The sequence below is a fragment of the Pelodiscus sinensis genome, chromosome 2 (genome assembly GCF_052426305.1).
Source record: "Pelodiscus sinensis isolate ZL-2025 chromosome 2, ASM5242630v1, whole genome shotgun sequence".
In the NCBI taxonomy this organism is placed as follows: Eukaryota; Metazoa; Chordata; order Testudines; family Trionychidae; genus Pelodiscus; species Pelodiscus sinensis.
Genome location: NC_143053.1, coordinates 74083346 through 74107311, shown reverse-complemented (window position 1 = coordinate 74107311; position 23966 = coordinate 74083346). Strand labels below are relative to the sequence as shown.

Sequence of the window (23966 nt, the reverse complement as noted above, 5' to 3'; positions counted from 1 at the left end):
CTAGAGGCAGCTAGTGGGCAGGATTGGGTCTGCCAAGCTGCTAAATCCGCCTGCGGGCCACCCTTACTATACAGCAGCTTGCACTGCTGGCTAATTACTCTGGAAGCTGGGGAGGGACAGGGAAGCTTCACTCACTGTCCCTGCCCCCTGGCAAATTCGCTCAGCTCCTATTGGCCAGAAGCCTCCTCTCTCCCACGTGGAGCAGCCCACCCAGCAGACAGGAATGGAGCCTGTCTCAGGTTCCCGGCCTCTGGCATCCCACCTCTTCTCTCTTCCCAACTTCCTGCCTCAAGTCACCACCCAAACCCTCTGTATCCCCTCTCCCCACCTCCTACAGGTCACAACATCCTCCCAGACCCTGCACCCCCTCCTACACTCCTTCCCCAAGCCAGAATCCTCTCCTGCACCCATGCCCCCTCCTGGACCCTGCACCTCAAGTCCCTGCCCCAGATCATAACTCCCTCCAAACTCCCTCACAGACCCCACATCCCCTCCTGCACCACAGTCCTCTAACCCAAGCTCCCTTCTACACCCACAGTCCCATACCCTGCACCCACCATAGAAGTGCAGCCCTCGAACACTACCAAAATCTTGAAGCAGCTCCCCATTAAAAATTATTGCCTACCCCTGATTTACACCAATGATAACTCAGAACAACAAACCAACTGCATTACTCTGGACTTTTATTGGTGTAATTGATAGCAAAATTTGGCAAAATATTTATTCATTCATAAAGGATGGTATACCCAATTAAATTAATAATCAACTGGGGAGACATAACCTCCATGACAAATACTATAACCGAACAGAAATATATCAATAACACTCCTTCAGCTTAATGTTCTTTATTTAATTCATGTGCGTGTGCAGTGTGATGTGGTTGTTCTTAACTAAAATAAACACATAGGATCTGATTCTGTTCCAATTTATACTTGTATAAATCAGGAGTTACTCCACTGAAGCCCAGTGTTATTATACTAGTACAAAATAGGTTCAAGTGAGAGAAGAATCAGATTCTCAATGTATTTGTACTGGGATAAAGTGACAGTAAAGATTTAAAAAGCCACAAAATGTAATTAACCCTAAATATACCTTTATTAATATTCAGATAATCTAATATAAAAGAACAAATTGGTAACAACATTAGAAAACTTAAATATATTGAAAATATCTATTATAATTATTTTATAAAACATCTTATCAGCTATCTATTGACCACTGGAAACATTCCATTGTTCTGATGTACAAATTAAGAAGATGCATAGGTCCAAGTGTAACAGGATGAAGTCTTTTCCTTAGCACATGGAGTCCAGTACATAATAAGCACTGATTATTTGATATTCTATACAGTATGTAACATCAGTATAAAATTTGTATTTATTAACTTGTTTTTTCTTCATTCTAAAGTCTATATTACATATGTACATTATATAAGTTTTTCTTTTGGTCCTCAGTTACACTTCATTTTGCATTGGTATTACAAAACAATACAAACTCTTTAAATAGGAAAAAAATCCAAACAACCTCTCTATTCTCCCCCTCTCCCCCCCCAAAAAAAGAAAAAAGCGCTATCCAGAAAAGTATGTTAAGTGACCATTCTAGGGTCTAGGGACTGGCAGAATCTCAGTTATGGTCACTAATGTATTTGATATTATTTCTAACAAACTCAGTTCATACTGTATTGGAAACCTTGGGAATATTTTAAACCCATCACTTACATCAGAGGTTGCATGTGTGAGGGGCCTTTGTTGAATGGTTCACTATGTCAAGAGACTGACAAAGGAAAAAAACTTAAGGCAGATATTAACTTCAACAAAAGAAGAATTGTACATTTAGGTCTCATTCCTGCAAACACTGGCATATATGAATACTCCCACTGTCCTGGCCATAAAAGTCCTAAGTTCAAATAATTAACTTAATTTCACTTTAAAAAACTTGGAAACAGTACATTCATATAACAGCAGCAAGATTTCTATAAAATACAGAAATTGCCTAAATAAACAAATTAATTTTAATACCTTTGTGTATTCCTATAAAAAAGTTAACATTTCCTGAAGTAAAATAGAAGTGCTGGTGGCATTTCACAGTTGGCAGCAAGTTTTCTTTTTCTTACTTTCATTTAGATCCACCACATCTAAGTCACACAATACACAGGAATTCTGCACAATAAATTAAAACAAACATGGCATTAAGATAAATACAGTTGCAATACATTAACATAGATGCTTGAGTATTCTTCTCCATTAGAAGATTCCTAAGGCAACCCATCATATATTTTAGCTTTATTAATTAAGATCTAGAAGATTTATCCTGTGTTGCTTGGGTCTCTAACTCAATTAATTTTTGTTCTTCTTCATTTAAATCATTGCTGGGGGGAGGGAGGAAAGAGTTCAATATACAGGCTGCTGTAGGGAGACAGGACTACCCCAGCCCTCTCTCACTGCAGCAACTTGGAACCAGATGAGAAGTGCATCTCCTTAGCTGCTACACCCCCAGGAGGCACAGCTGGGGGAGGGGTGCATGTTCCCTGGCTGGAGCAGGTCGAAATTAATCTGCCTCTATGCTCCCCAGCCAGAGTGAGGAATGGAGCAAACTGTGCACTTTCCCATTGCAACCTGATGAAGGGGAACAGCTATCAATGTTCCCGTACAAATTGGGGTGTAGGGAGGGAGGAGGACAGTTGCAGCCCCCTCTCCACTCTTCCTAAAGGGAGCCTATGAGTGAGAGGCTCATAACTGGGATAGTCCCAGTGTAGGGGGGGGGGGGGGCGAGAGGTTGCTCCAGCAAGCCCCTTTAATCCCCCTGGTGATGTTATCTCTTTTCTGTATGGTTTTTATGAGAAGCAATCCCATTCCAGGCACATCCAATTTTCCTGGCACCACCAAACCCTTACTTAAATTATAATAAGAGGGATCAAGATGCTAAATTTAGTAGTCCTAGCTCTAGCTCTTACCATTTAGGAGGAGTTTTTGAACAGACAGACAGACTCACCGACAGACGTATAATATTATAATAGATATACAGTAAATGTAGTGTGTTACTGAATATATTTATAGCTCTGAAGAGTCAAATGAAAGGCTAGACACAATATTTTAGGGAGCTTTCTACGAAATTGAATGAGTCTAGCACCCATGGAAATGACAGGCTGGTAAGACATGGCATACTATACTTATCCTGGGGATGGCCTGTGCGGTCTTCTGAGAAGACATTACATATCATGAGCTGATCCTGCAAATCTCTACTTCATGGAGTAGTACTTACTAATGTACTCATTTAGCCCGAGTCATCTTTAAATAAGCATCATTTTGCTATGACAAATGGTATATTTGTGAGATGTGCGCAATTTTTCACTATTAATCTAAAGTAAAAATGAATCTTGTGCTCTAAAACCCCAATTTCCAGAGATACTGTACTGTGATATTGATTAACTGACCTATTTTTACTAATGTACTGTACAGTAATACGAAGTAGTATAAACTCCCTCTGCTCTGAGAAACTTGATTTGTTTAATCTCATCCCTCTCATTGGTAGAAAGTCAGCTTAAAGGAAGTGTTTCAGTAGCACACAGCTCATGGCGGGATGGAGGGGGATTGTGTAGTTCCAGAGTTGGGATGTTAAATGTAGGTTAATTAACGAATGGATTAGTCAATGGATTTTCCATCGACTAGTCAATTAGTCGATAAGCAGGGGAGCCGCAGCAGGATTAGCTCCTGACCCTGGGAGCTATCCCCGCTGTGGCTCTGTCTTTTAAATGTATTAAGAGCTGACAGGCTAGTAATACATTTTTAAAACTAAAACAGAACAGAGGGGACCCAGAGCGAGCCAGGCCAGCTGATTAATACATTTATTAGTCAATGAAGTCGATAAGCAGGGGAGACGCAACTAAAAGGCTAAAGTGCAGCGGGGGGACCCTGTGTGAGCCAGAAATCAGCTGGCCTGGCTGGTGCTGGGTACCCCCTGCTGTGCTTTAGCCTTTTAGCTACAGCTAAAAGTTGCAGCATCTGGGATTGGGAGCGAGCCAGGAATCAGCTGATTCTCAGATCATGCATGGTCCCCACTACTCCCCTGCCCCCCCGCAGAGATGGTGCAGGGGGGAACTGGCTTTTAAGGGGACCCAGAGTAAGCCGGGCCAGCAGATTAATACATTTATTAGTCAATTAGTCGATAAGCAGCAGAGCCACAGCTAAAAGGCTGAAGCGCAGCAGGGGGGACCCTGCACGAGCCAGGAATCAGCTCGCCCGGCTTGTGCTGGGTCCCCTATGAAGGCAGCAAGGGGGGAGAAAGCGACTAGTCAAGGGACTAGTCGACCAGTCGCTTACATCTCCTAATCCAGAGGTGAGTGGTGGTGTTCAGGCAAGGACATGTCTGGGGTAGCCAGGGATGTGCCAATTCAGGGCATCTTCTGCACTGCTAAGGGATCCAAACAATAAGTAGAACGAGCAGAATTCCACAAGAGACGAGCAGTGTGGAAAATGCCTGCCCTTCCTCAATGATAATTCTCTTGGAGAAACAAGGGCCTTTCTGGACTAGAGATAACAACTGCTCCTTTCTGTTCCAGCTATGGTGACTTGTGTGACAGGCTGCAGTCACAGAATACCCCTTGGGATTGTTCTCCCGTGTACTGATTGTGCCACTGACACCTGCCTTCTTGCTCTCTGGGGATCCCTACCACCCTTTCCTGCTTTTCTTGTCTGCTCCAGGCAAGGAACAGTTGCCCCCCTGAAGAGCAATGCAGACACTGAACCACTTCTGCTCTGGGAGGGCACAGTTCTAGGACGCAGCATCCAGGAAGCCAACCCTCAAATAAATGTGTCTGGGTACGTCTACACAGCAAAGTTAATTTGAAATAAGAGCCGTTATTTCAAAATAACTTTACTAGCATCTACACAGCCAAACCGCTATTTTGAAATTAATTAGAAATAGTGGAGTTCTTATTTCAAATTTGGTAAACCTCATTCCACAAGGAATAACACCAAATTCGAAAAAGCTACTTCAAAATAAGTGCTGTGTAGACACTTATCTTGAAATAGGGGGCCTCCAGCCTTCCCAGGGTGCCCTGGTGGCCACTCCAGCCTCAACCAAGAACACTGCTCCTGCTCCCCGGAGCCCTTAAAAGGGTAGCTGCCTGTGCCAGCTTCAAGCCTGTCAGCCCAGAGCCAGCAGTCACTGCCCCTGACCCTGTGGCCCCAAAACATGAGCCAGCAAGCCACCAGCAGCCAGCCCTCCACTGCTCCCCAGGAGCAGTCTGCCAGCTCCCAGGAGTCTGCCAGGGCCCGGAGAAGGCAGGCACCTTTCTGGTCCAGGGTGGCGATCACAGACCTTAATCAGGTTTGGGGGGGATGCGTCCAACATCCATGATCTCCGCACTAGATGGAGGAACGCGGCCGTCTATGGCAGGATAGCTGCCAGCCTGGCCACCAAAGGCCACATGTGAATCCAGGAGCAGGTTTACATGAAAATCAAGTTGGTCCAGCGAGACCCCCAACCCTGAGCCCTGAGCTTCCCCTCACTTCCCCCTTCCAGCTCGCTCCCTTTCCCTCCCATCCTCTCTTCTCCCCTCTCCTAACTCCTTTCCCCAGTCTCACCAAAGTTTCATTCCCTCCCCCCAGTTTTGTTAAATAAAGAGAAAATACATGTGTAAACTAGTCTGTCACAGAGAGTCAACAACACGGCCGATGGCCCTTTATTGCGCTTGCTTGCGCCTTCACCCGAGCTGGATCCGTTGGTCAGCGGAGTAGGGGGGTTTGGGCCCACCCCCTCTCCGAACCCCGGCCCAGGGCCCTAAAGGCAGGGACCCATGGTCCCTCCCTAGCGGATGGGGGAAATGCCCCCAAACACACCCGCTCACGGGCTCCATGACCCTGCCCTGGGCCGCTTCCTACTCCACCAGGCCTCCCGGCCCGCCTCTCCCGTGTTATCCCGTCTCACCTCTCCCTTCTTCTCCCTTCCTGCTGCTCCATTCACCTCCTCCCCCTTCGCCGTGCCGGCCCCAGGTTTTAATCCCCCGCCGGCTCCGCTCCCCCTGTCCGTCACTTCCTCTGCGACGCTCCCTAGCCTCCCTTCCCCTGTGCCCTCATCAGCCCATGCCTCCCTGGCCCCTCCCTCCTGGGCCTTGTCTGTCGGCGCCCTTTGCCTCCCGGCACTCCCCGCGCCGGGTCCTGGTGCGTCCGCGCAGCCCGACGTGTTGGGCCTGTCCGGGCTCCCCGCCCCCCGGTGTGTCCGCCCGGCGTCCCCCCGAGCGCCCTGAGTGCGGGGCGGGAGCGCCCAGTCACAACATGTCTTTTATTTGACACCAGGAAGGGGGTTAGGGAGGGGTAAGTGGAAGGGCGTGAGGGAGGAATGAGGCACAAGCCCCCGTGGGACAGACCAGGGACGCTCTTAGTGCTCCTCAGGGTGGAAGCTCTCCCGCAGGGCCTCCTGGATACTGATAGTCCCCCAATGGATCTCCCAGATGGCAGCCTGCAGAAAGTGCAGCCAGGCTCGCAGCAATGCATCCACGAGAAGCACCAGAGTGCCCAGGGGCAGCTCTGGTGCCATGTTGCAGAGTGCTGTGGTGTCCTGAGTGAGGGCAACCAGAGCACTCAGAGACAAAATGCTTTGCTGTCCCTCATCAAGGTGGGCAAGCAAGCAGGGAAATCTGAGAACCGGCTGTCCAGGGGGTTCCCTTTAAGCACAGGCCTTGGATAGCCTCAGGCAGCAGCCACACAAAGTTACTCCTGACCTGATGCCCTGCCGGACCTAGTTCAGGCTGGCCTTAAATGTGATTCAGCCTCCACTTAGTGTGGATGCTCTATTTCGAAATAGCAAAACGCTATATCGAAATGATTTTTGTGTGTAGACGCGTTATTTCAAAATAACATTTCAAATTAACTATCTTGAAATAAAATATTTCGAAATAACGCTGTAGTGTAGACATACCCTTTTACTCTGAATAAAAGTTTTACACAAAGAACGCTTATGAGGCTTTTCACCCTTGTTATAAATGAAAGAGAAATGTACACACTAGTCATCTCCCAAGGTAACAATTACTTTCACTAGGCCTGATAGCAAACAAAAGTGTTTTTAATAATTAAGTACAAACAGTAGAATTCAAGTGGTTGCAAGTGAAAACAAAAAGATCTAAGTAAGTTACTAAATTAAAATAAGAAAACTGGCATAACTAAGTTCTAATTTCACTAGGAAACTTAATGCAAGCAGATTCTTACCCTAAAGAGCTGTTCTTCAGGTCAGAGACAACCTCTTATCTTGACCTGGGTCCCCAGCCCTCTTTGCAGTGTGTCATGTCAAGTGAAGACAAAGAGCTGATAGCTTCCCCTTGCTTAAATAGTCTTTTTCCCAGGGCAGGAATCTTTTGTTTTACATTCCCTCTTCCATGGAAAAATACCTGCATCAAAATGGAATCCCAATACCAGGTGGTAGGGTCACATTGTCTTACTATTCCAATCACTTTTGGACTTACAGAACAAACAAGGCAATTTACAAATTGTTACAGTGATTACCAAGTCATTAAGGCTTCGGGGGGGGGGGGAGGGAGGGAGAAAGGGGCGCACCAGTAATAGCTTTCATAAGCACATTTAATACTATAAACAGAATCCTGCTTCATATTTCTAACTTTACATACATGATACATGCACCAATATAGGCTACACAGATCCAGCGGATTGTAACATTAAAATCAATAGGTTATATGAGATATTTTGTTTAAAGCTTCTTTGGGTTATGCATTTTTATAGTCATAAGCCAAACTTCTTAAAACATTGTGGGGGCATCTTAACCTGAGCCCAGAGTATAAAACTTCCTAAACTCATATTTTAGTAAATGAAATGTACTTGTTTAGGACCTGGTTTGCAGATAAGCTGAGTATCAACAATTCTGGTTGGAAGACAGTGGGAGTTGCAAGTTGTGGTGTAGTATGGGGGCCTTGCTGGTTGCTGGGCTTGGGCAGTGGACTGTGGGTGACCTCCACTGGCGGCTGTTTGTAGCATGGCCCAGCAGGACAGCAGATGAGTCACTAGACAAGGGTCTCACAACCTGTCCAACCCGTCGCCTCCCAGGGAGAGAGACAAAGGGAGGAAGACAGGGTCCAACCCCTGGCTGGGGGGCAGGGCTGGAATCAAGTTTAGTTTCTGTCTGGGAAGCAGGGGAGAAGGGGCTAGGGAGGGGGGCTGAGATTGTAGGGCCCAGCCACCCCATCTCAAGGGGGGAGGAGAGCTGTGGCCTCTTGGCCCCAGTTCCTGTAACCAGATTACATCTGTGCTGTATCTGGGAAAAACAATAAACTCCCTCAATCCTACTGGCTGGCGGAGTCTGTTCGTGCCACTATGGGGGTGCAAGAGATGGGAAACCCCAATGCGTAGTCACACAAGTGTTCGGCACCCTTTAAAAAAACAGACCCTTCATTTTTATGAAGGAAGTGAATTTATCTTGGCATATACATTATAGTTCAGTAGTTTGGGTTATAATTTTTTTTAATCCAAGCACAACCCTGCATTTAATTAACTCAATCTCAACAGAAGTAAAACCATGAAAACAGCATTCTATAATAGTAAAACATTTATTAATGTTAAGAGAAGATAGTAATCCCGGCAAAGGTTTTGGCTCAAGGCCCTTCCTCTAGGACAGTAATGAGATATATTGAATGGAGCAATTAATACTGACAAAAACAATCATAACCAATTATGCAGCGTACTGGCAGCAAACAACTTAAGTCTCAGAGGTATGGGGCACTGAACCCCAGAATATGGGGACAAAAACAGGAGACGTTTTGTTATGCAGATAAAGCTCTCCCTCCATCCCAGCCCCCCGCAATTTTCTCTACTTATTCTTTCCTTGTCTGCTTGGCACTGAGTCATTTCGGAATCCAGCAGCCAGTGGCTCTCAACCTTTCCAGACTACAGTACCCCATTCAGAAGTCTGATTTGTCTTGTGTGACCCAAGTTTCACTTCACTTAAAAAAACAACAAAATCACAAACTGTGATTAAAATGTGGGTCAGCATCTGAACCACATTCTTCCGGAAACAATGTACATCTGATCCACAATCTGCTCCCTGTCTTATGCATATTTATACCCACATCCGCTCCTCCTCAGCAGCAAGCGGCCTCACAGTGCCTCACGCTCGGGAGGGGCATAAGGGGAAACCCCATTTAGCAATTAAAATTTTGGTGTAAGCACAAGGGGCGGTGCACCTCCTAAGTGCTACCATGAGTCACCTATGGGGGCACAGGTTCTTGTCCTACTCTGCCCCACCAACCACTCTTATTGGGAAGTGGGACAAGCACCCTGCCCTGACCATGCTCCTCTGCACAAGGGCCCTGCCTGGTAAGTGCCAGGCAGGACAGAGCAGAACAAGCACCTGTGCAGAACCCTTTTTGTAGTATATGCATCCACTCCAATATCTGCAAAAAAGAATAGTGGACATGGAACAGATATCCACAGATTTGCAGGTCTCTATATATGTTCAGAGCAGAGCTGCCAACGACCACATTTGTAGTTGTGAGTACTTTGCACATCTGCAATCAGACCCAAGTGGCTCAAGTTGGGTAACAGAGGAATACAATGAGGAGCACACTGCCCACCTGTGAAATTTTTTTACGTGACTTCCCCAGCACCACATAGGATCCAGTTCTCCAGAATGGCATGCCTTGACAACAAGACACGCCTTTCTCTTTTGTTCCCTTTCCTCATTCACCACACATCATTCTTCTGCAACAAATGAGGCATGGGCCACACAGACAACAGCCTCATTCACTACTCAACCCTTATTCACTCCCAGAGTACAGACTGTCCTGTCCACAGAATGAGGAAATGCTATGTGGTCATGTAACTAAAAACTGCAACGTAGTGCATTGTTTTAATATAGCTTTAGGCATGTAATTAAACATAGTACAGATTCATAACAATCTTTCAGATTGCATTATCTAAAACATGGATGCTCAATCATTTTTGACAGGGGGACACTATAAGATTTTGGAAAGTGGTCGAGGGCTGCACTCTTCCATATTAATGGACGAGATGCAGCGTCTGGGATGGAGGTTGGGTGCAGAGGGGAGTTTGGGGTAAGGAATTGGGGTGCAGGAGGGAGATTGGAGTCTGGGAGGGAGTTTGGGTTGAAAGGGGCGGTTGAGGTGTAGGGCAGGGGACTGGAGTACAGGAGCTTGGGATGTGACCTAGGGCATAAGGGGATTGTGATCTGGGGCAGGGGATTGGGGTGCCAGATCTGGGAGGATGCAAAAGGGGAACAGAGGGTTTAAGTATGTTGAGTGGGGGTGCAGAGGATTGGGGCAGGGAGGGGCTGGGGTGCCAGAGGCAAGTTGTGGCCAGGAGACTTACCAACCAGCAGCCAAATCAGCCTGTTTGCCTGCAGAGATAAGGCTTGCAGAGCTTAAAATGTTTCCCAGCCAGCCAGCTTGCATGCTTGCCTGGACATGTGCTTCAGTGAATAACTGAGTTGAGGAGAGGGGGTGTAGTTTTTCTTGGCTGCCTGTTATTCAAACAGGTAGCTCCCATTGTCCAGTTTCTGGACAGAAACTGGCCAATGGGACTGTGCTGGGGGGGGCGGCTCCTGGAGCTTCCCCCCTACCCTCCAGTTTTGAAACAGAAACGGATCCCGGCAGCCGCATTTCTGTGTGGCACACAGGGCTGCGGAGCAAGCAGGGGAGACTGCCTGGGGCTTCTTGCTGCCTCTGTGGGCTGGATCCGGTGGCTTGGTGGTCATATTTTGCCCAGGCCTGATTTAAAACATCTCTACTCAATATAAAAGAAACCATTCTGAAATGGTTATGGTAGTACTTTCATATCCAGTAATGGTACCTCATCATCCAAAAGGTATCCCATCATTAGGTTTTATATATTACTCTCATCTTCAATATAGGAAAATCCTGTTTGGAAACATTGTGCTCTATTTTGATATTTCTCTTGCTCGGTAAATACACATTTATCAAATATGGGAAATTGTTTTGATGGTTAATTACTTTTCTGGGGAGTAGAGAACATTGTCTGACAATTTTATTGTATTCTTCAAAGAATAGCAATTATTTCTGTTATTTATTTTGCTGATTTGGGGAGGGGAGAGAATTTGAGTATAGTTTCTTTATTCCTCTCCTTAGTTAATATGATGCCATAACCAATAATCCACAAAGACTAGACTTAAGTTATAGAGGCTATAATAATCTTGTCAAAAGCTATTTGGGAGGACAACTGATCTTCAGCCATTAAACTGAGCAACATGTGACAGTATACATAAATCTAAATGCTAACATGTTATTTTCTGTTTTTGTTTAAAATGTGACTCATGACTGCAAGATGGGTCATTTAGTAACCATGACCAATGTTATTAAACAGCTGTCATCTTCTATTAAGCAAGTTTAGGCATATCTGAATCCAGACTCTTAAGAATTCTGACTAAATAAAATACTGTTATTTGTAAACATGTCGCTGCAAACTTTCAGAATACCTGATAAGCCTCATATACAAATGTCAGAAACATTATATCACTGAAAAAAGTAAGTAATTTAATAATAGCTGTTTGGACTGAAAAAAAAACATGCACTAATTAGTCTCAAAATTATGGCCTGCCTCTGCTACTCAGGTGAACAGTTGCAATGAGTTGAGGTGATCAGTGAACTTTAGTGAGACTACCTACGTGAGAGATGCAAGACTGAGGCCTTACTATAAAATGGTTTTCACAACTTTAAAAGTCTGTATAATGCTTAGTTAGCTATCTAATAACATTGATCATGAACAATATGCTTCTAGCCCACTATACAAATATAATACAAAGGAAGATGTAGCAGACTCAGACAAAGGATAACTTGCTGCCACGGTTTAAAGTATGGTGCCCACTCTTTTATATTAGTAAGTATAATAACTTTAGGCTCATCTAGACTATGCTAAAGCGTCGAAAGGGGATATGCAAATTCTGTGGCATTTGCCTATCTTCTTCCGATCTCACTTTCAAAAACGGAGCTTTTGAAAGTGAAAGTAGTCAAGATGTGGTTTTTTCGCCAATCCCTCCTTTTTCAAAAAGCCACTTTTCCTCAAAAAATGAGTACACAGCTTTTCGAAAAAGGGGGAGGGGGGAGTTGCCAAAAAACAAGTCTTGACTACTTTCACTTTCAAAAGCTCTGCTTTCAAAAGTGAGATCAGAAGAAGATATGCAAATGCCACGGAATCTGCATATTCCCTTTCGACACTTTAGCGAAGTCTAGATGAGCCCTCTGAAAAACAAATATACATGGAGCTTTAAGTCTGCATAAATCAATATTCCTTCCAATCTCAGAATCTTTCTTCAAGCCACAAACTCTTCTAACTTTACAGAGATCCAGGAAGCCCTGTGCCTGTGCACATATCATAGTCCCCAGGATCCCTGATGCAGGTGGAGAATATATAGTTAATGAGGGCTAGCAGATGGTGCTCAAGAATATTTAGAATAGTTTCTGACTTTTGTAGAACCAATAAAAGTTGCTATTGTGAACCTGCAGACATATTTATCTCTGAAACTCCTTACATCAACTCTTAACATGCCTCACCTGCTTCCTGGCAACCTGACTCTAATGGCTTCTCTAGAGAACTCCTTAAAGGGGATATCCCTTTAAGGCAGTGGTCCCCAACGCGGTGCCCATGGGTGCCATGGCGCATGCAGGGGCATTTATGTGCACCCGCTGAGTGACCAGGGCCGGCCTAAGCCATTCTTGTCCCCCGGACCTCAGGTGCGCGGTGCATGCATGGCACCACACTGGCTGTGTAGCGCATGCGCGGCACCGCCCCAGCTGCGTGGTGTATGCACGGCCCTGCCCCCAGCTGTGTGGCTCATGAGTGTCCCTGCCCCCGGGCACCCGGCAGCCCCAAAAGGTTGGGGACCACTGCTTTAAGGGAACTGGTTGGGGGCAATATGTTTTCACTGGTCTATCTACATCCAGCATGGGCCCACCTAATCCTCACCCCCTACTCCTGTGTGGATCCCAGGATAGGAGGATCAATTCCATGGAAATAAACTGGCCAAAGTGGAAGGGAACTAGGGCTCAAAGACCTGCGCCTTGAGGAACAATTTTGGACCAAAACATCATGTGAGAGATGCAATATAAGATACCTTATTTTAGGATGGGTAAATAAATGTTTTACTATTGTAAAAAAGATGTATTGCTGTCCCAGATGCATGGATTACATCACTGCATCATTCTTCACTGTTGCTGATCCTATTGCTGACTACATTCACTTATCCAACACAGTTATGAATGTTAAAATTCAAGCAGTCCATCCACATTTCACTGTTTTGTGAACATGCAAATGGTTCTGTTATACCTGAAAATTTTAGTGATACAGTAAGGCAGATTTTTGTTTTTATTGTAAATTTGCTTTACCAGGCTAGTGGGAAAACTAACGAAACTAAGGTGAAGAAGCACCTTATCTGAATCAACAAAACGAAATTTCACTGACCAAAATAATGTCACAGACGCATCTGTTAAGACATCAGGGATTTTAAACATCTTCAGACAAGATGACATTTTACCAATGGCAAATACATAATTCTCATGAGAACATTTTGAGAAAGCATACACACACACACAAAGGAGAAGTTAATACTTTCACACACCTTTACAACTGCATAATCACTTCAGCTTCTTTACCCTTTTCCATGATGGACTTGTGCTTCTTTTAAAGCTAACTTTGGTGTTTTATTTACCCCCACCCCAACCCCACTTAGGACGACAGGCCCAGTGCAGGGTACACCAGTTAGTCATGGAGTCTACTTTCACCCTAGAGCACAGACAAGAATGCTGGATTAATCTGACTGTGACTGTCAGTTCCACTTTATTTATAACTGAAGATGCATCTGAATAAAGACTTTTAGAGATTAAAAAAATGGTTACCTTTAAACAGTGGCCATAGAGAGGTGCTTCTCACCTGGCCCCCAGCTGTTGTGGTGAGAGAGGGCTGGGATTGTGCTCTCTCTCCCCTGGCAGCATGCATCGTGAACCCCTCATCCCCAGCCCCACCCCAGAACAATGATTTAAATGAAGAAAAGCAAAACTTGTTGGCGTTAAGGACCTGAGCAACACCAGGTAAATCTTCTAGTTGGTAAATAAAATAATGAATGGATGGGCTACTCCACCTATCACTCTCCTTTGGGATCCTTAAAAAAAGACTTTGAGAGGAACACTGGCTATTGGAGAAAACTTTACCATAATGGCTGCAGCCCCAACTGTCTACTGGGGCTCCGGGTCTTTGTCATCCTGATCCCAACATTTGTTCTGTCCAGACTGGGCCAGAGGAAGTGCCCCAGATGATTTTGCCATCTCTACTAGCTCCAGCTGAATCCCACACATCACCTGGGATGTGAGATTTTTTTCTCTCTCTCCTCCCACCCCAATAACAAAAGTCCTTTTCCTTCCTCATCTGATTTCCTCTCTTTCAAATCTTTCTCTTTTTGCCTTCTGTTTAATAAGACTTAGCCAGCCAAGCTGCTACAATATTTCCAGAAGTGAGATTGCAAGTGAAAGTCAATGCCAGAGATGTAAGTTTCATTTTCTACCCGTGCCATTCCTTTCTCTCTCCTTTGGCGTGTATGTGTGTCAAAGGAATGAGACTTTAACAGCGGCAGCAACAATAGTTCCAGCCCATCTCTACTAACTTCTCTTTTCCCCAAAGGATAATTTTTACCATCTTTAATACCACCCAAGAGACAATCTTTTAATGGATTGTTAGGATTTTTAATGCTATGTTTACTATGGCACTAAGCAGGCTGAAATCTCTGCACACCAATCTCCAAACTCTTCTGAAACTGTGTAATGTTGGACATTGATTTGGTTATGTTAATACTTTTGACTCTTTGGCCCAGACAGATCATCTGAATTAATAAACAACCACCCCATCTGGCCATTTCATCAAAACACTGGAACTTCCAACTATGTCAGTAATTTTGTTCATTTATCTTCAATGACTTCAAGACTATTTTGAACTGAAGACTAGTTTTGTATAATTAACGATGGTGATGAATGACACTAATAACACACTTATGAAGAATATCCATTGTCTAAAGCAGCGATGGGTAACCTAGGCAAGTGAGTTGTGTAGTGTAAACAAAATGTCTCATGGGCCACACATAAAACCTTGATGGGCCACAGGTAGTCCACCACTGAACTAAAGCAATATTCTACTATCTAAAAATAAATCTCTGTATGGAAAATATTGTCTTAGCTACTTTATGATTCAGTGTTTTGTTATTAATCTAGAGACTCGGGCTCCATCATGCAGTACCTACAATAAGTACCTTTACACTGCCATACCCTTCAGGGTAAGAAACACTATATCAGACAGCAGCAATCCATTGCTTAATTAACTTAGAATATTTTAAATCTTAGCAATTTCAGAAGAAGAGTACATTTTCCTCTCTAGCAATAATGATGTAAATCATTTTCACAAATATGTTATAAATTGGAGATCAGATATTTGCTAATTGAACAGAAAGGTCTAACTCCTTCCACGTATTCTTTATCCTCAATCCTCCCCCCCTCTAAGCCACTCTGGCTATGTCTAGACTGCAAAGTTTTTCCGGGATACGAAAAGCTCTGCCGTGTCCAGGGAATGCGTCTACTTTTTCAGAAGAGTTTCCAAAAAAGCAGGCACATTCTTTTGGCATCACTGAATTCCTCATTTTATGAGGCATAAGGTATCTTCCAAAAATAACAAGCAGAAAAAGGTATGTTTGTTATTTTTCTGAACCTCTCCCCCACAGTAGACATAGCCTTTGTGGCTGCCGTACCTTCCTATGTGGCTGATGAATCTGCAAAGCTGCACATTCACCAGTCCTACTTCTTCCCCGACCCATGTTTTCCTTATGCCCAAAACTTCCCCTTGTGATAGAATACAAGGCATACCCACAAAGCACAGCTCCATGGTACACAGGTGACAAACATTCCCCTGTATAGAGGCTCACCAAACTGGTTCTGGTAGTGTTAAAGGTATTCTGCAGAATTTATTCTGTCCACAGGATTTGGCCGAAAAAAGTTTTACTGCGTGACCTTCGCCACCCAATAAAGGAGCCTACCTTGTTCAATATTTCTTTGCTCAATACGGAAAAAGCATCTTCAATATTTATGTTATCTGTAGCACTGGTTTCAAAAAACGGTATACCATATTCCCATGCAAGCTGAAAAACAAATAAAGGCAAGTGAAGGACATGTAAAATACTATTTATAAAACAAAAATATTTGATAAAGTAAGTTTTCAATACAAGTAAAACTTAGATTACATTAATAATACATAAAGCATATCTTCATAAATGTATTAAATGTGATTCCATAGAAAAATTTCATATGCACCCTTAACTTACTAATTTCAGGAACTCTTAAAACATGATGAAAGCGGGAGGCTGCTCCAGCCTGGCTGGGCACACTGCACCATGGGCGCAGGGCTGGCTTTAGGAAGTGTGGGGCCCAATTCGAAACAAATTTTGGTTTAGGAAAAAAAAAAAAAAAACCAACCCAGCACATAAAGAAACAACTCATAACCCCTTTAAATCCCCAGTTACAGGGCAGAGTCCCGCCTTCCAGCCAAACCCACGGGCCGACTCCCACTCCTGTGGTGCACAGAAGTCGCCGTGCTCCTCCTCTGGGGCTGACGCCCTCTCCAGCAGTGTGCCCAGCACATTTCCGGGTTTAGGGCATGGGGCCCTCTGGCTTTAGGGCACGGGGCCCGATTCAGAGGAATTGGGCGAATTGGCCTAAAGCCGGCCCTGCATGGCCGGGGGGCTGCGCTAAGGTTAACCAGTTAAACCTAGCGTTTAACCGGTTAACATTTTAAATTATAATTAACATCCCTAGCTAACATCTCTCCTAAAGACAAACTTTAATATAAGATCATACATCTCTTGGAATGCTAAGTATACTAAGTTCTTAGCAAAGAATTGTAACACGTTATACCTCAATGTTTATCCAAAGAAAGAAGTGTTTGGAATATTTATGATGCAGTACAGAACACCCATGCTATAAAACCCTTTGCAATATCAAACCTTGAGCTATAGAGAATATGATTCCTAGTTCCCACCTCTGACCCCACCCATTGTGGGAGGGGGAAGAGAGCTCCTACAGCCATGGGGCTGCAACGGGTGTGTTTGTGCGTGTGATATCTCCTTCAGTCAGGGACTGAGGCAGAGAGCTGACACGTCCTTCAACCTCTGGGCCACAGCCAATTGGGTTGCCGAGTGTCCGGTATTGATCCAGACAGTCCAGTATTTTCACCTCCTGTCTGGTAAAAACTTCAGAAAATACCAGACACCTAAAATGTCAGGTACTTTCTGATTTTTTTCCAAGCCAGGAGGCGAAAATACCAGGTGCTTAACTGGTTCTGTAGGGGAGTTGTCTGGCTCGGCCGCTGGCCAAAAAGCCTCAAAGGCATTTCTTAAAGGGGCCATGCTGGGAATTTTTTTTTTTTTTTTGCTTAAAACTCTCGGGGTCCTTTTATTTTTTTTCTCTATTCTCGTCTCTCAACAGAATTTTTTCCCTGGTGTTTTTTCTTGGGGGAAGGGGTTCAGTATTTTTGGTTAAGCCATCTGGCAACCCTAATGGCCATGTGTTCCTCTGGCCCCAGTGCCGTGACTGGGACAAAGTGTTCCTCCAGCTCTAGGGCTGTGGCAGATGTCAGAGAGCTCCTCCGCTCCTGGGCTTACTCAGCCCCAGAAGCCACTCTGCTCTGGACACACTTCCAGGGGAGGAGGATCTGTACCCTCCCTTCTCCTGCTATAACGAATCCCTGGGTATCCCGAACAAAAGGCTTGGATCCCTGGCATTCTTTATAACCAGGGTGTATAATTGCTGTTTGATATTGTTATTAGTGTAAAATCCTACTTAATTTTAAATATCTGGAGACAAACAAAATAATGGCGGGCTCCTTCTTTGGCTAATGCTATATTCTGATGCAATGAGTTGCTTAAGGGAAAAGTCACCACCATTATCTACTAATATTAATCCTCATTTTATTTACTCTTGAGGGACAGAGATAATGTTACTAGTTTTGCTTTTCAAAAAGCTAAAATTTCTGCCAAAATGAATGACTACAAAAAAAGAAAGTGACTTGTAATATATACTACTTCACACTGTCAAGATTAAAATGTATGATATAATGTCATCTTCCGAGCAGTAGAAGTAAGAGAATTACAAAGCCAAATGGTTTTAAAGAAATTCTCTAAATGAAATTGTGGTGGTCTACTATAAAATGAAATAGTGCGGCCAGACTTGAGGAACCTTCAGGAAGAGCCAGAATATAGGACAATGTTGCAGATTCTGTAAATTCTCCCAGCAGGATTTTACAAATGTATTATTCTTGTTGCTTGCTTCTTCATTGACAGAATTAATATTCTAAGATTTTATTTTTGTTAATACATGCTTTTAAAAATCGGCATGAGTGGACAGTGTTAGCTAAGTCAGAATTCTCTAGAGCGAAATCACATTAGAAAAAGAAACACTTAGTATAACTAAAGAGTGATTCACAACACGGGAAATCTGGGGAGCAGACTGGATGGTGAAGAGATAATGATGTGTTCAAAAAACGTGTTAAAAGAAATATATGGTTACATCGTTAAGCACTCAAATCAGAAAACACCACATTTAACAGTCTGTGAAACCTTAACACTGCCCCCTTGTGCATGTGCATTATAATAGTCTCCAAGTTACTTGATCACTTTGTTTGAAAAATGGTATGTAAATATACACATATAGCATCTTGTTATGACTCTGCATAGGCTAGATGAAGTCCATGAAAATCTTCCAATTCAAGGTGTATAATGAATGAGGGAACTGTGCCCTTTAAAAGGATACAACTTGCAATACAGATCACAGGGTGACATCACTATTTATTATTATTACTTTAGAGCAGTGGTTCCCAACCTTTTCGAGCATATGGACCCCTTTTCAATCTGTTAAAATTTTACAGACCCACCTCCCCCCAAGGGGAGCAGTGGAAAGCGACAGCCAGAACGTTTGTTGACCCATGCTGCTTCCTCAGCTCCCACCCGAATGCGTCTCCTGCCCACTCACGGAGGATACAGCAAGAGAGCTCTTGTGGCCAAAGACAGCTCCTGCCCCATGGGGCACTCCGCCCTTGGCTGGGCATGGAGCCCTGGGGGAGAAAAAAAAAAGAAAGGAAAAGAAGAGTAAGGATCAAGCCCAATGCAGGACTGGGAGGGAAGTGAAGGCTGGAGCTGAAACGGCAGCGCAGCTGGTGGTGGGAGGACGGATGGTGCCTCCTGGGGTATGAAGATCCCACCCTGAGGGCAGGAGGCAGCCTGTATGTAGCTAGTTGCGAATGGCGAGCCCCCGGCGAGAATCGCCTGGCGGAAAGTCCCAGTCCCGTGGTGGGCCCGATCCTTTCCTTTCCTTTCCTTTCCTTTCCTTTCCTTTCCCATGAGCCCCTGGGGTCTGCAGACCACATGGTGGGAAACACTGCTTTAGAATTTTATTTCATGATCTGAAAAAAATGGTTAAATGCTTGCAGAACACCCTGTCCCATATAAAGTGTTCACCCTGCTTGACGGAGTGTCCACCTTATAAAAGAGATAAGAGCTGATTACAAACCTTATATGTGAATACAATTTTTAGCTGCAAACGCCAGTGTATGCTCAGAGTTATAGCTACAATATTGAGATGTGCCTCATTGATCTCCCAGCGGGTTCTGACAGAGAGTAACTTGCCACAGCTCTTTAAAAGGTTCCTACATAACCTCCCCCCGTCACAGCCCCCCCCCCAGTCAGTTCCACTATTCTCATTTCCTTTCAAGTAAGTTGCACCCACATGTTATAAATTAAATGCTTATGAAACTTTAACTACACCCAAAAACTACTTTATTTTGAAGCACAGGCCCTTGGTTTCTGAGGCACAATGGCATAGCAATATAGAAATTTTGAGATAGCTCCATTCTAAAAAAATACATGTTTTGTTTATCCAAATGTGAAACCAAATAAAGCAATCAGTAAGTAGCCCTGTGTTATTATATTTTACCCAGTTCTCACATTTTCAGTTCTTCATGTGCTTCCAGATTTTTATGTTGACAGTTTATATTTGCACTGCAGAAAAGATCAGAGTGGAGTTGTGGGTATTGACAGCTGGGACTTTGGGCATCTAAGAGCAGGACTGATCAAAAATGCTATTTATATTTTATGAAAATTTTCTCAAAATGTTTTTGTCAGAAGTTCTCAGAATCTATTTAGCTTTTCAGTGAAAGAAAACTTTATTGGTTTTTCTCCCCACTGGAAAAGTAAGATGCAGTTTAACAAGGAAGATAAAATTTATAAAAAGAAAATATCCCATTCTTTTTTTTTTTTTTTGAAAACCTGAAATATGTTTTTTCAATAACTCCCTCCCCACCAAAAGAGCTCTTTCGCAAAAAGGTGTGTGTGGAAAAGGAAGAGGAAAAAGCACAGGTACCCTGATGGCCATTCTGTTCATAGTAATCACTGCTTACATGTGAGACAGCGTCCAGATTGCCTGAACACTATCTTTTGAAAAAACGCATCGCTTTTTCGATGCACTTTTGCAGTGTGGACGCTCTCTTTTGCAAGAAGATCCCTTCCAAAAAAAGCTTCTTGCGCAAGAAGCCTGTAGTCTAGAGCAGTGTTTCTCAATTTTTTTTATACAATATCCCTTTAAAAAATAATTATAATTACCCCAGTACCTACAATTTTCAGACACACAATTTTTTTCTACCATTGCAACACATTTGTTTAAACAACTTAATCATAGCCGGGAGAGTGATGAAATTTTTGGGTGTAAAAAGTACAAAAAAAATAAAGCACTGTAAACCTTAAAGCAAAAATTCATTTTTTCCCAAAATTCAGTTGTGTTGACGTACCCCCCCAGACACCTCTAAGGGTACTCGTACCACTGGTTGAGAACACTGGTCTGGACGTCGCCTACACGTGTCTGAGAAAATTATCAGCAGTGAAAGGGTTAACAATGTTGACATTCAAAGCTCTCTGGTCATATCCTCAATTAATATAAATCTGCAGAAAGTCCATTGACTTCACTGGAGCTTTTCTGTGGTACACTAGCTGTGGCTCTGGCCCATCTTCTTTAGAATTTATTGTTAATATTTACTGATATGAATGGAACATCTATGGGTTATTGGTGCAGGCTGTCTGTAATTCAGGAAGACATTTCCATGCACATTTTCACAATGGCAAGGTCTAGAGACCACTTTGAAAACTGCAGAAAACTTAGATTTGGAAGCAAAATTCAACATGCAGCAAATTCCATGGCCACAGAACACAGATACTGCTGATTATACCTGGAATGCTATTTATTTATAAATTAGAACATTGCCCTGAGCTTCCCAATGCCTTGTGTGCCTAAGGCTACGTCTATACTGCTTCCTTCTTGTGCAAAAGCCTATGCAAATGAAGCATGGATTAGTATATTGCCGAACTTTATTTGCATAATTAATTAGGGGTCGTTTTTGCATAAGAGGCTTTTGCGCAAAAAGGAGCTGTGTAGACGGCTCCTTTTTGTGCAAAACTCCCCGCTTGTGCAAGAGCCGTTCTTCCTCATTTTTTTCAGGAAGAACGGCTCTTGCGCAAGAGGGGGTTTTTGCGCAAAAAGGAGCCGTCTACACAGCTCCTTTTTGCGCAAAAACCTCTTACGCAAAAACGGCCCCTAATTAATTATGCAAATTACGTGCAGCGATATGCTAATCCACGCTTCATTTGCATAGGCTTTTGCACAAGAGAGGTGCAGTGTAGACGTGCCCTTAGTGTGGTGTATTGGTTTAAAGTCAAGCTCCTTGAGGCAGGAACCATTTCTTCATCTAGTTTGTATGGTGTCGGTGCTGTAGAGAAAATGCACTAGGAAGTGTAGAGATGCAATGCTTTCTGTGCACTCCTTATAAAGCCTTTGGTTCCCTGTGATGCACTTTCTGCTGAGAAACCAAAACAAAGAAACGGAGTTCAGAGCAGTTGTAGGCTGAATCTATACAGAGTAGTAGAAAGTTTGTTGACTCATTGCTGTATGCAGCTTCTCTTAAAAATAATGGGTTTATCTTGGCACCAGTCTGCTTGTCATAAATATATACAGTGTCTAGAGCTATGTCTACACGAGAAAGTGTTTTTGGAAAAACTGATGTTTTCCCGAAAAATCTTACATCCACACTGCAATTGTGTTTTTTCGAAACAAAAAAATCTAAAGAACAAAGGGGCTTTTCCAACACTGGTAAACCTCTTTCTATGAAGAAGCTACCTTTTTCCTAAAGAGCTCTTTTGGAAAAAGGCATGTGTGGATGGGGAAGAGGGAGTTCTTTCGAAAGAAGAGGAAAGAGGAAAAAGCACGGGTGCCCTGGTGGTAGCCACTCTGTCCATAGAAATCACAGCTTAAATGCAAGATAGCATTCATTCAGTGTGGACACTATCTTTTGAAAAAGCAGATAGCTTTTTTGATGAGCTTTGGCAGTGTGGACATTCTCTTTCGGAAGAAGTTTTTTCGGAAGATCTCTTCCAGGAAAGCTTCTTCCGAAAGAAGCCTGCAGTCTAGCCGTAGTCTAGCACATTGTTGCAAACAGTATTGTGGCAGACTTGTTGGTCCTAGGATATTAGAGAGACAGGGGAATAAGGTAATATATTTTCTTGAATCAACTTTTATTGATGAGAGAGAAAAGCTTTCAAGCTTATGCAGAGCTCTTCTTCAGGTCTCTCTAGCGCACTGCTGGTATTTCAGCCAACACTTTCAAAAGTGGCCATTGATTTTGAGACATGTTGGGCCTCATTTCAGAAAGGAGAAGTACCTGCAGCTCCTACTATTTCATTTCTATACAGACATTCACATGTATCCAAGCAGCTACCACTGTTAATTTCAATAGGTTTATGAAATAATTTTGTCTCAGTGTTACTTGTCTGAAAGATTCTGAATCCCTTGCTACAGTTACAACATGAACCAAATAAGTGAACATATCCTAGTAAATATCTTGTAAAATTCCTCAGTCCAATTAGCATAAGTATAAAAAACAATGGAAACAAAACAATACAAAAAATCAGTCCCACTGTGAAGGATACTAAAAATAAGCATAATTAATAAATGGAGGGATAGAGATGCAACAGCATGAGCCCTCAACGGACAAGACTCTGCATCATACTCTTTAAAGATAGTGGGTCACAAACTTGGTTGTTTATATAGGTGGCCCTGCGTACTCAATATGAGAAAACAGTGTATTAAGCTGCTGCCTATGATATATGTAAACAGCAGCAGAGGGTGTCAGAGAGATTCATTGGCCTATAGCAGCAAATGGGTGTTCTCTGGGCCTGATTTTGCTCTCGATAGTTTTAGAAGAATTGTATAGACTCAAAGAGGTATAAAAGATACAATGATGCAACTCTAGACTTTCTGTTGCTTTGCTGTCTGGTGAGGAAGACAATGAAAATCATGCTTCAAAGACAGCAAAGGAAGAGTCATAGATTCAGTTGTGGAAGATTACTGATAGATCAGGTTTCAGAAAAATGATGTACAATGTTCCCTCTAATCTTTTCCATCCATGTATATAATAATGTTATATGCACCAAGGCATATGCGAAAGTGCACCAACAATAGAAACATAAAACCTAGCTGTGGACACTCTGCTAAACAGCTGAGCGGTATTTGAATTTCTCCTCAGTGTCCACATATGAACCCAGCTTACAGGGAACACTAATGAGGAATGAAATAAGTATTGTATTTTAACATTCCACTTAAAAACAATAACCTGAAAATGCAGACTCCAAAATATTTTAAAAGTCTACCTTTGAAATAAGAGAGTTTTCAGATGTTATACTAGAAAGTGTATAATAAATATGTTTTAAAGTTAAACTTATATAATAATCCGTGCTCTAAATATAGCAAATAGTAAAATTATTTGCCATATTCTGCTCATATATTAAACAAGTATTCTTTCATATCAATTCATAACAAAATCTTTGAACCTCAACAACATATTCCACTTCTTAAGGTCGTAATA

General features: G+C 43.1%; 1 protein-coding gene across 4 annotated transcripts in view; it reads right to left on the bottom strand.

The window, feature by feature from the left end:
• Positions 1 to 567: 567 nt before the first annotated feature.
• Positions 568 to 23966, bottom strand: part of LOC102455279 (ras-related protein Rab-10-like) — a 44069-nt gene continuing 20670 nt past the window's right edge. The window contains exons 5-7 of one of the 4 annotated variants that reach the window (XM_075920760.2): positions 16048 to 16149; positions 7206 to 7384; positions 568 to 2159 (exon numbers count right to left, since the gene is read on the bottom strand). In XM_075920760.2, coding sequence (XP_075776875.2) covers positions 7241 to 7384; positions 16048 to 16149 — 246 coding nt within the window. In that variant the 3' untranslated portion in view covers positions 568 to 2159; positions 7206 to 7240. The other 3 variants (XM_089776277.1, XM_025180005.3, XM_089776276.1) reach the window with 3 other exon arrangements.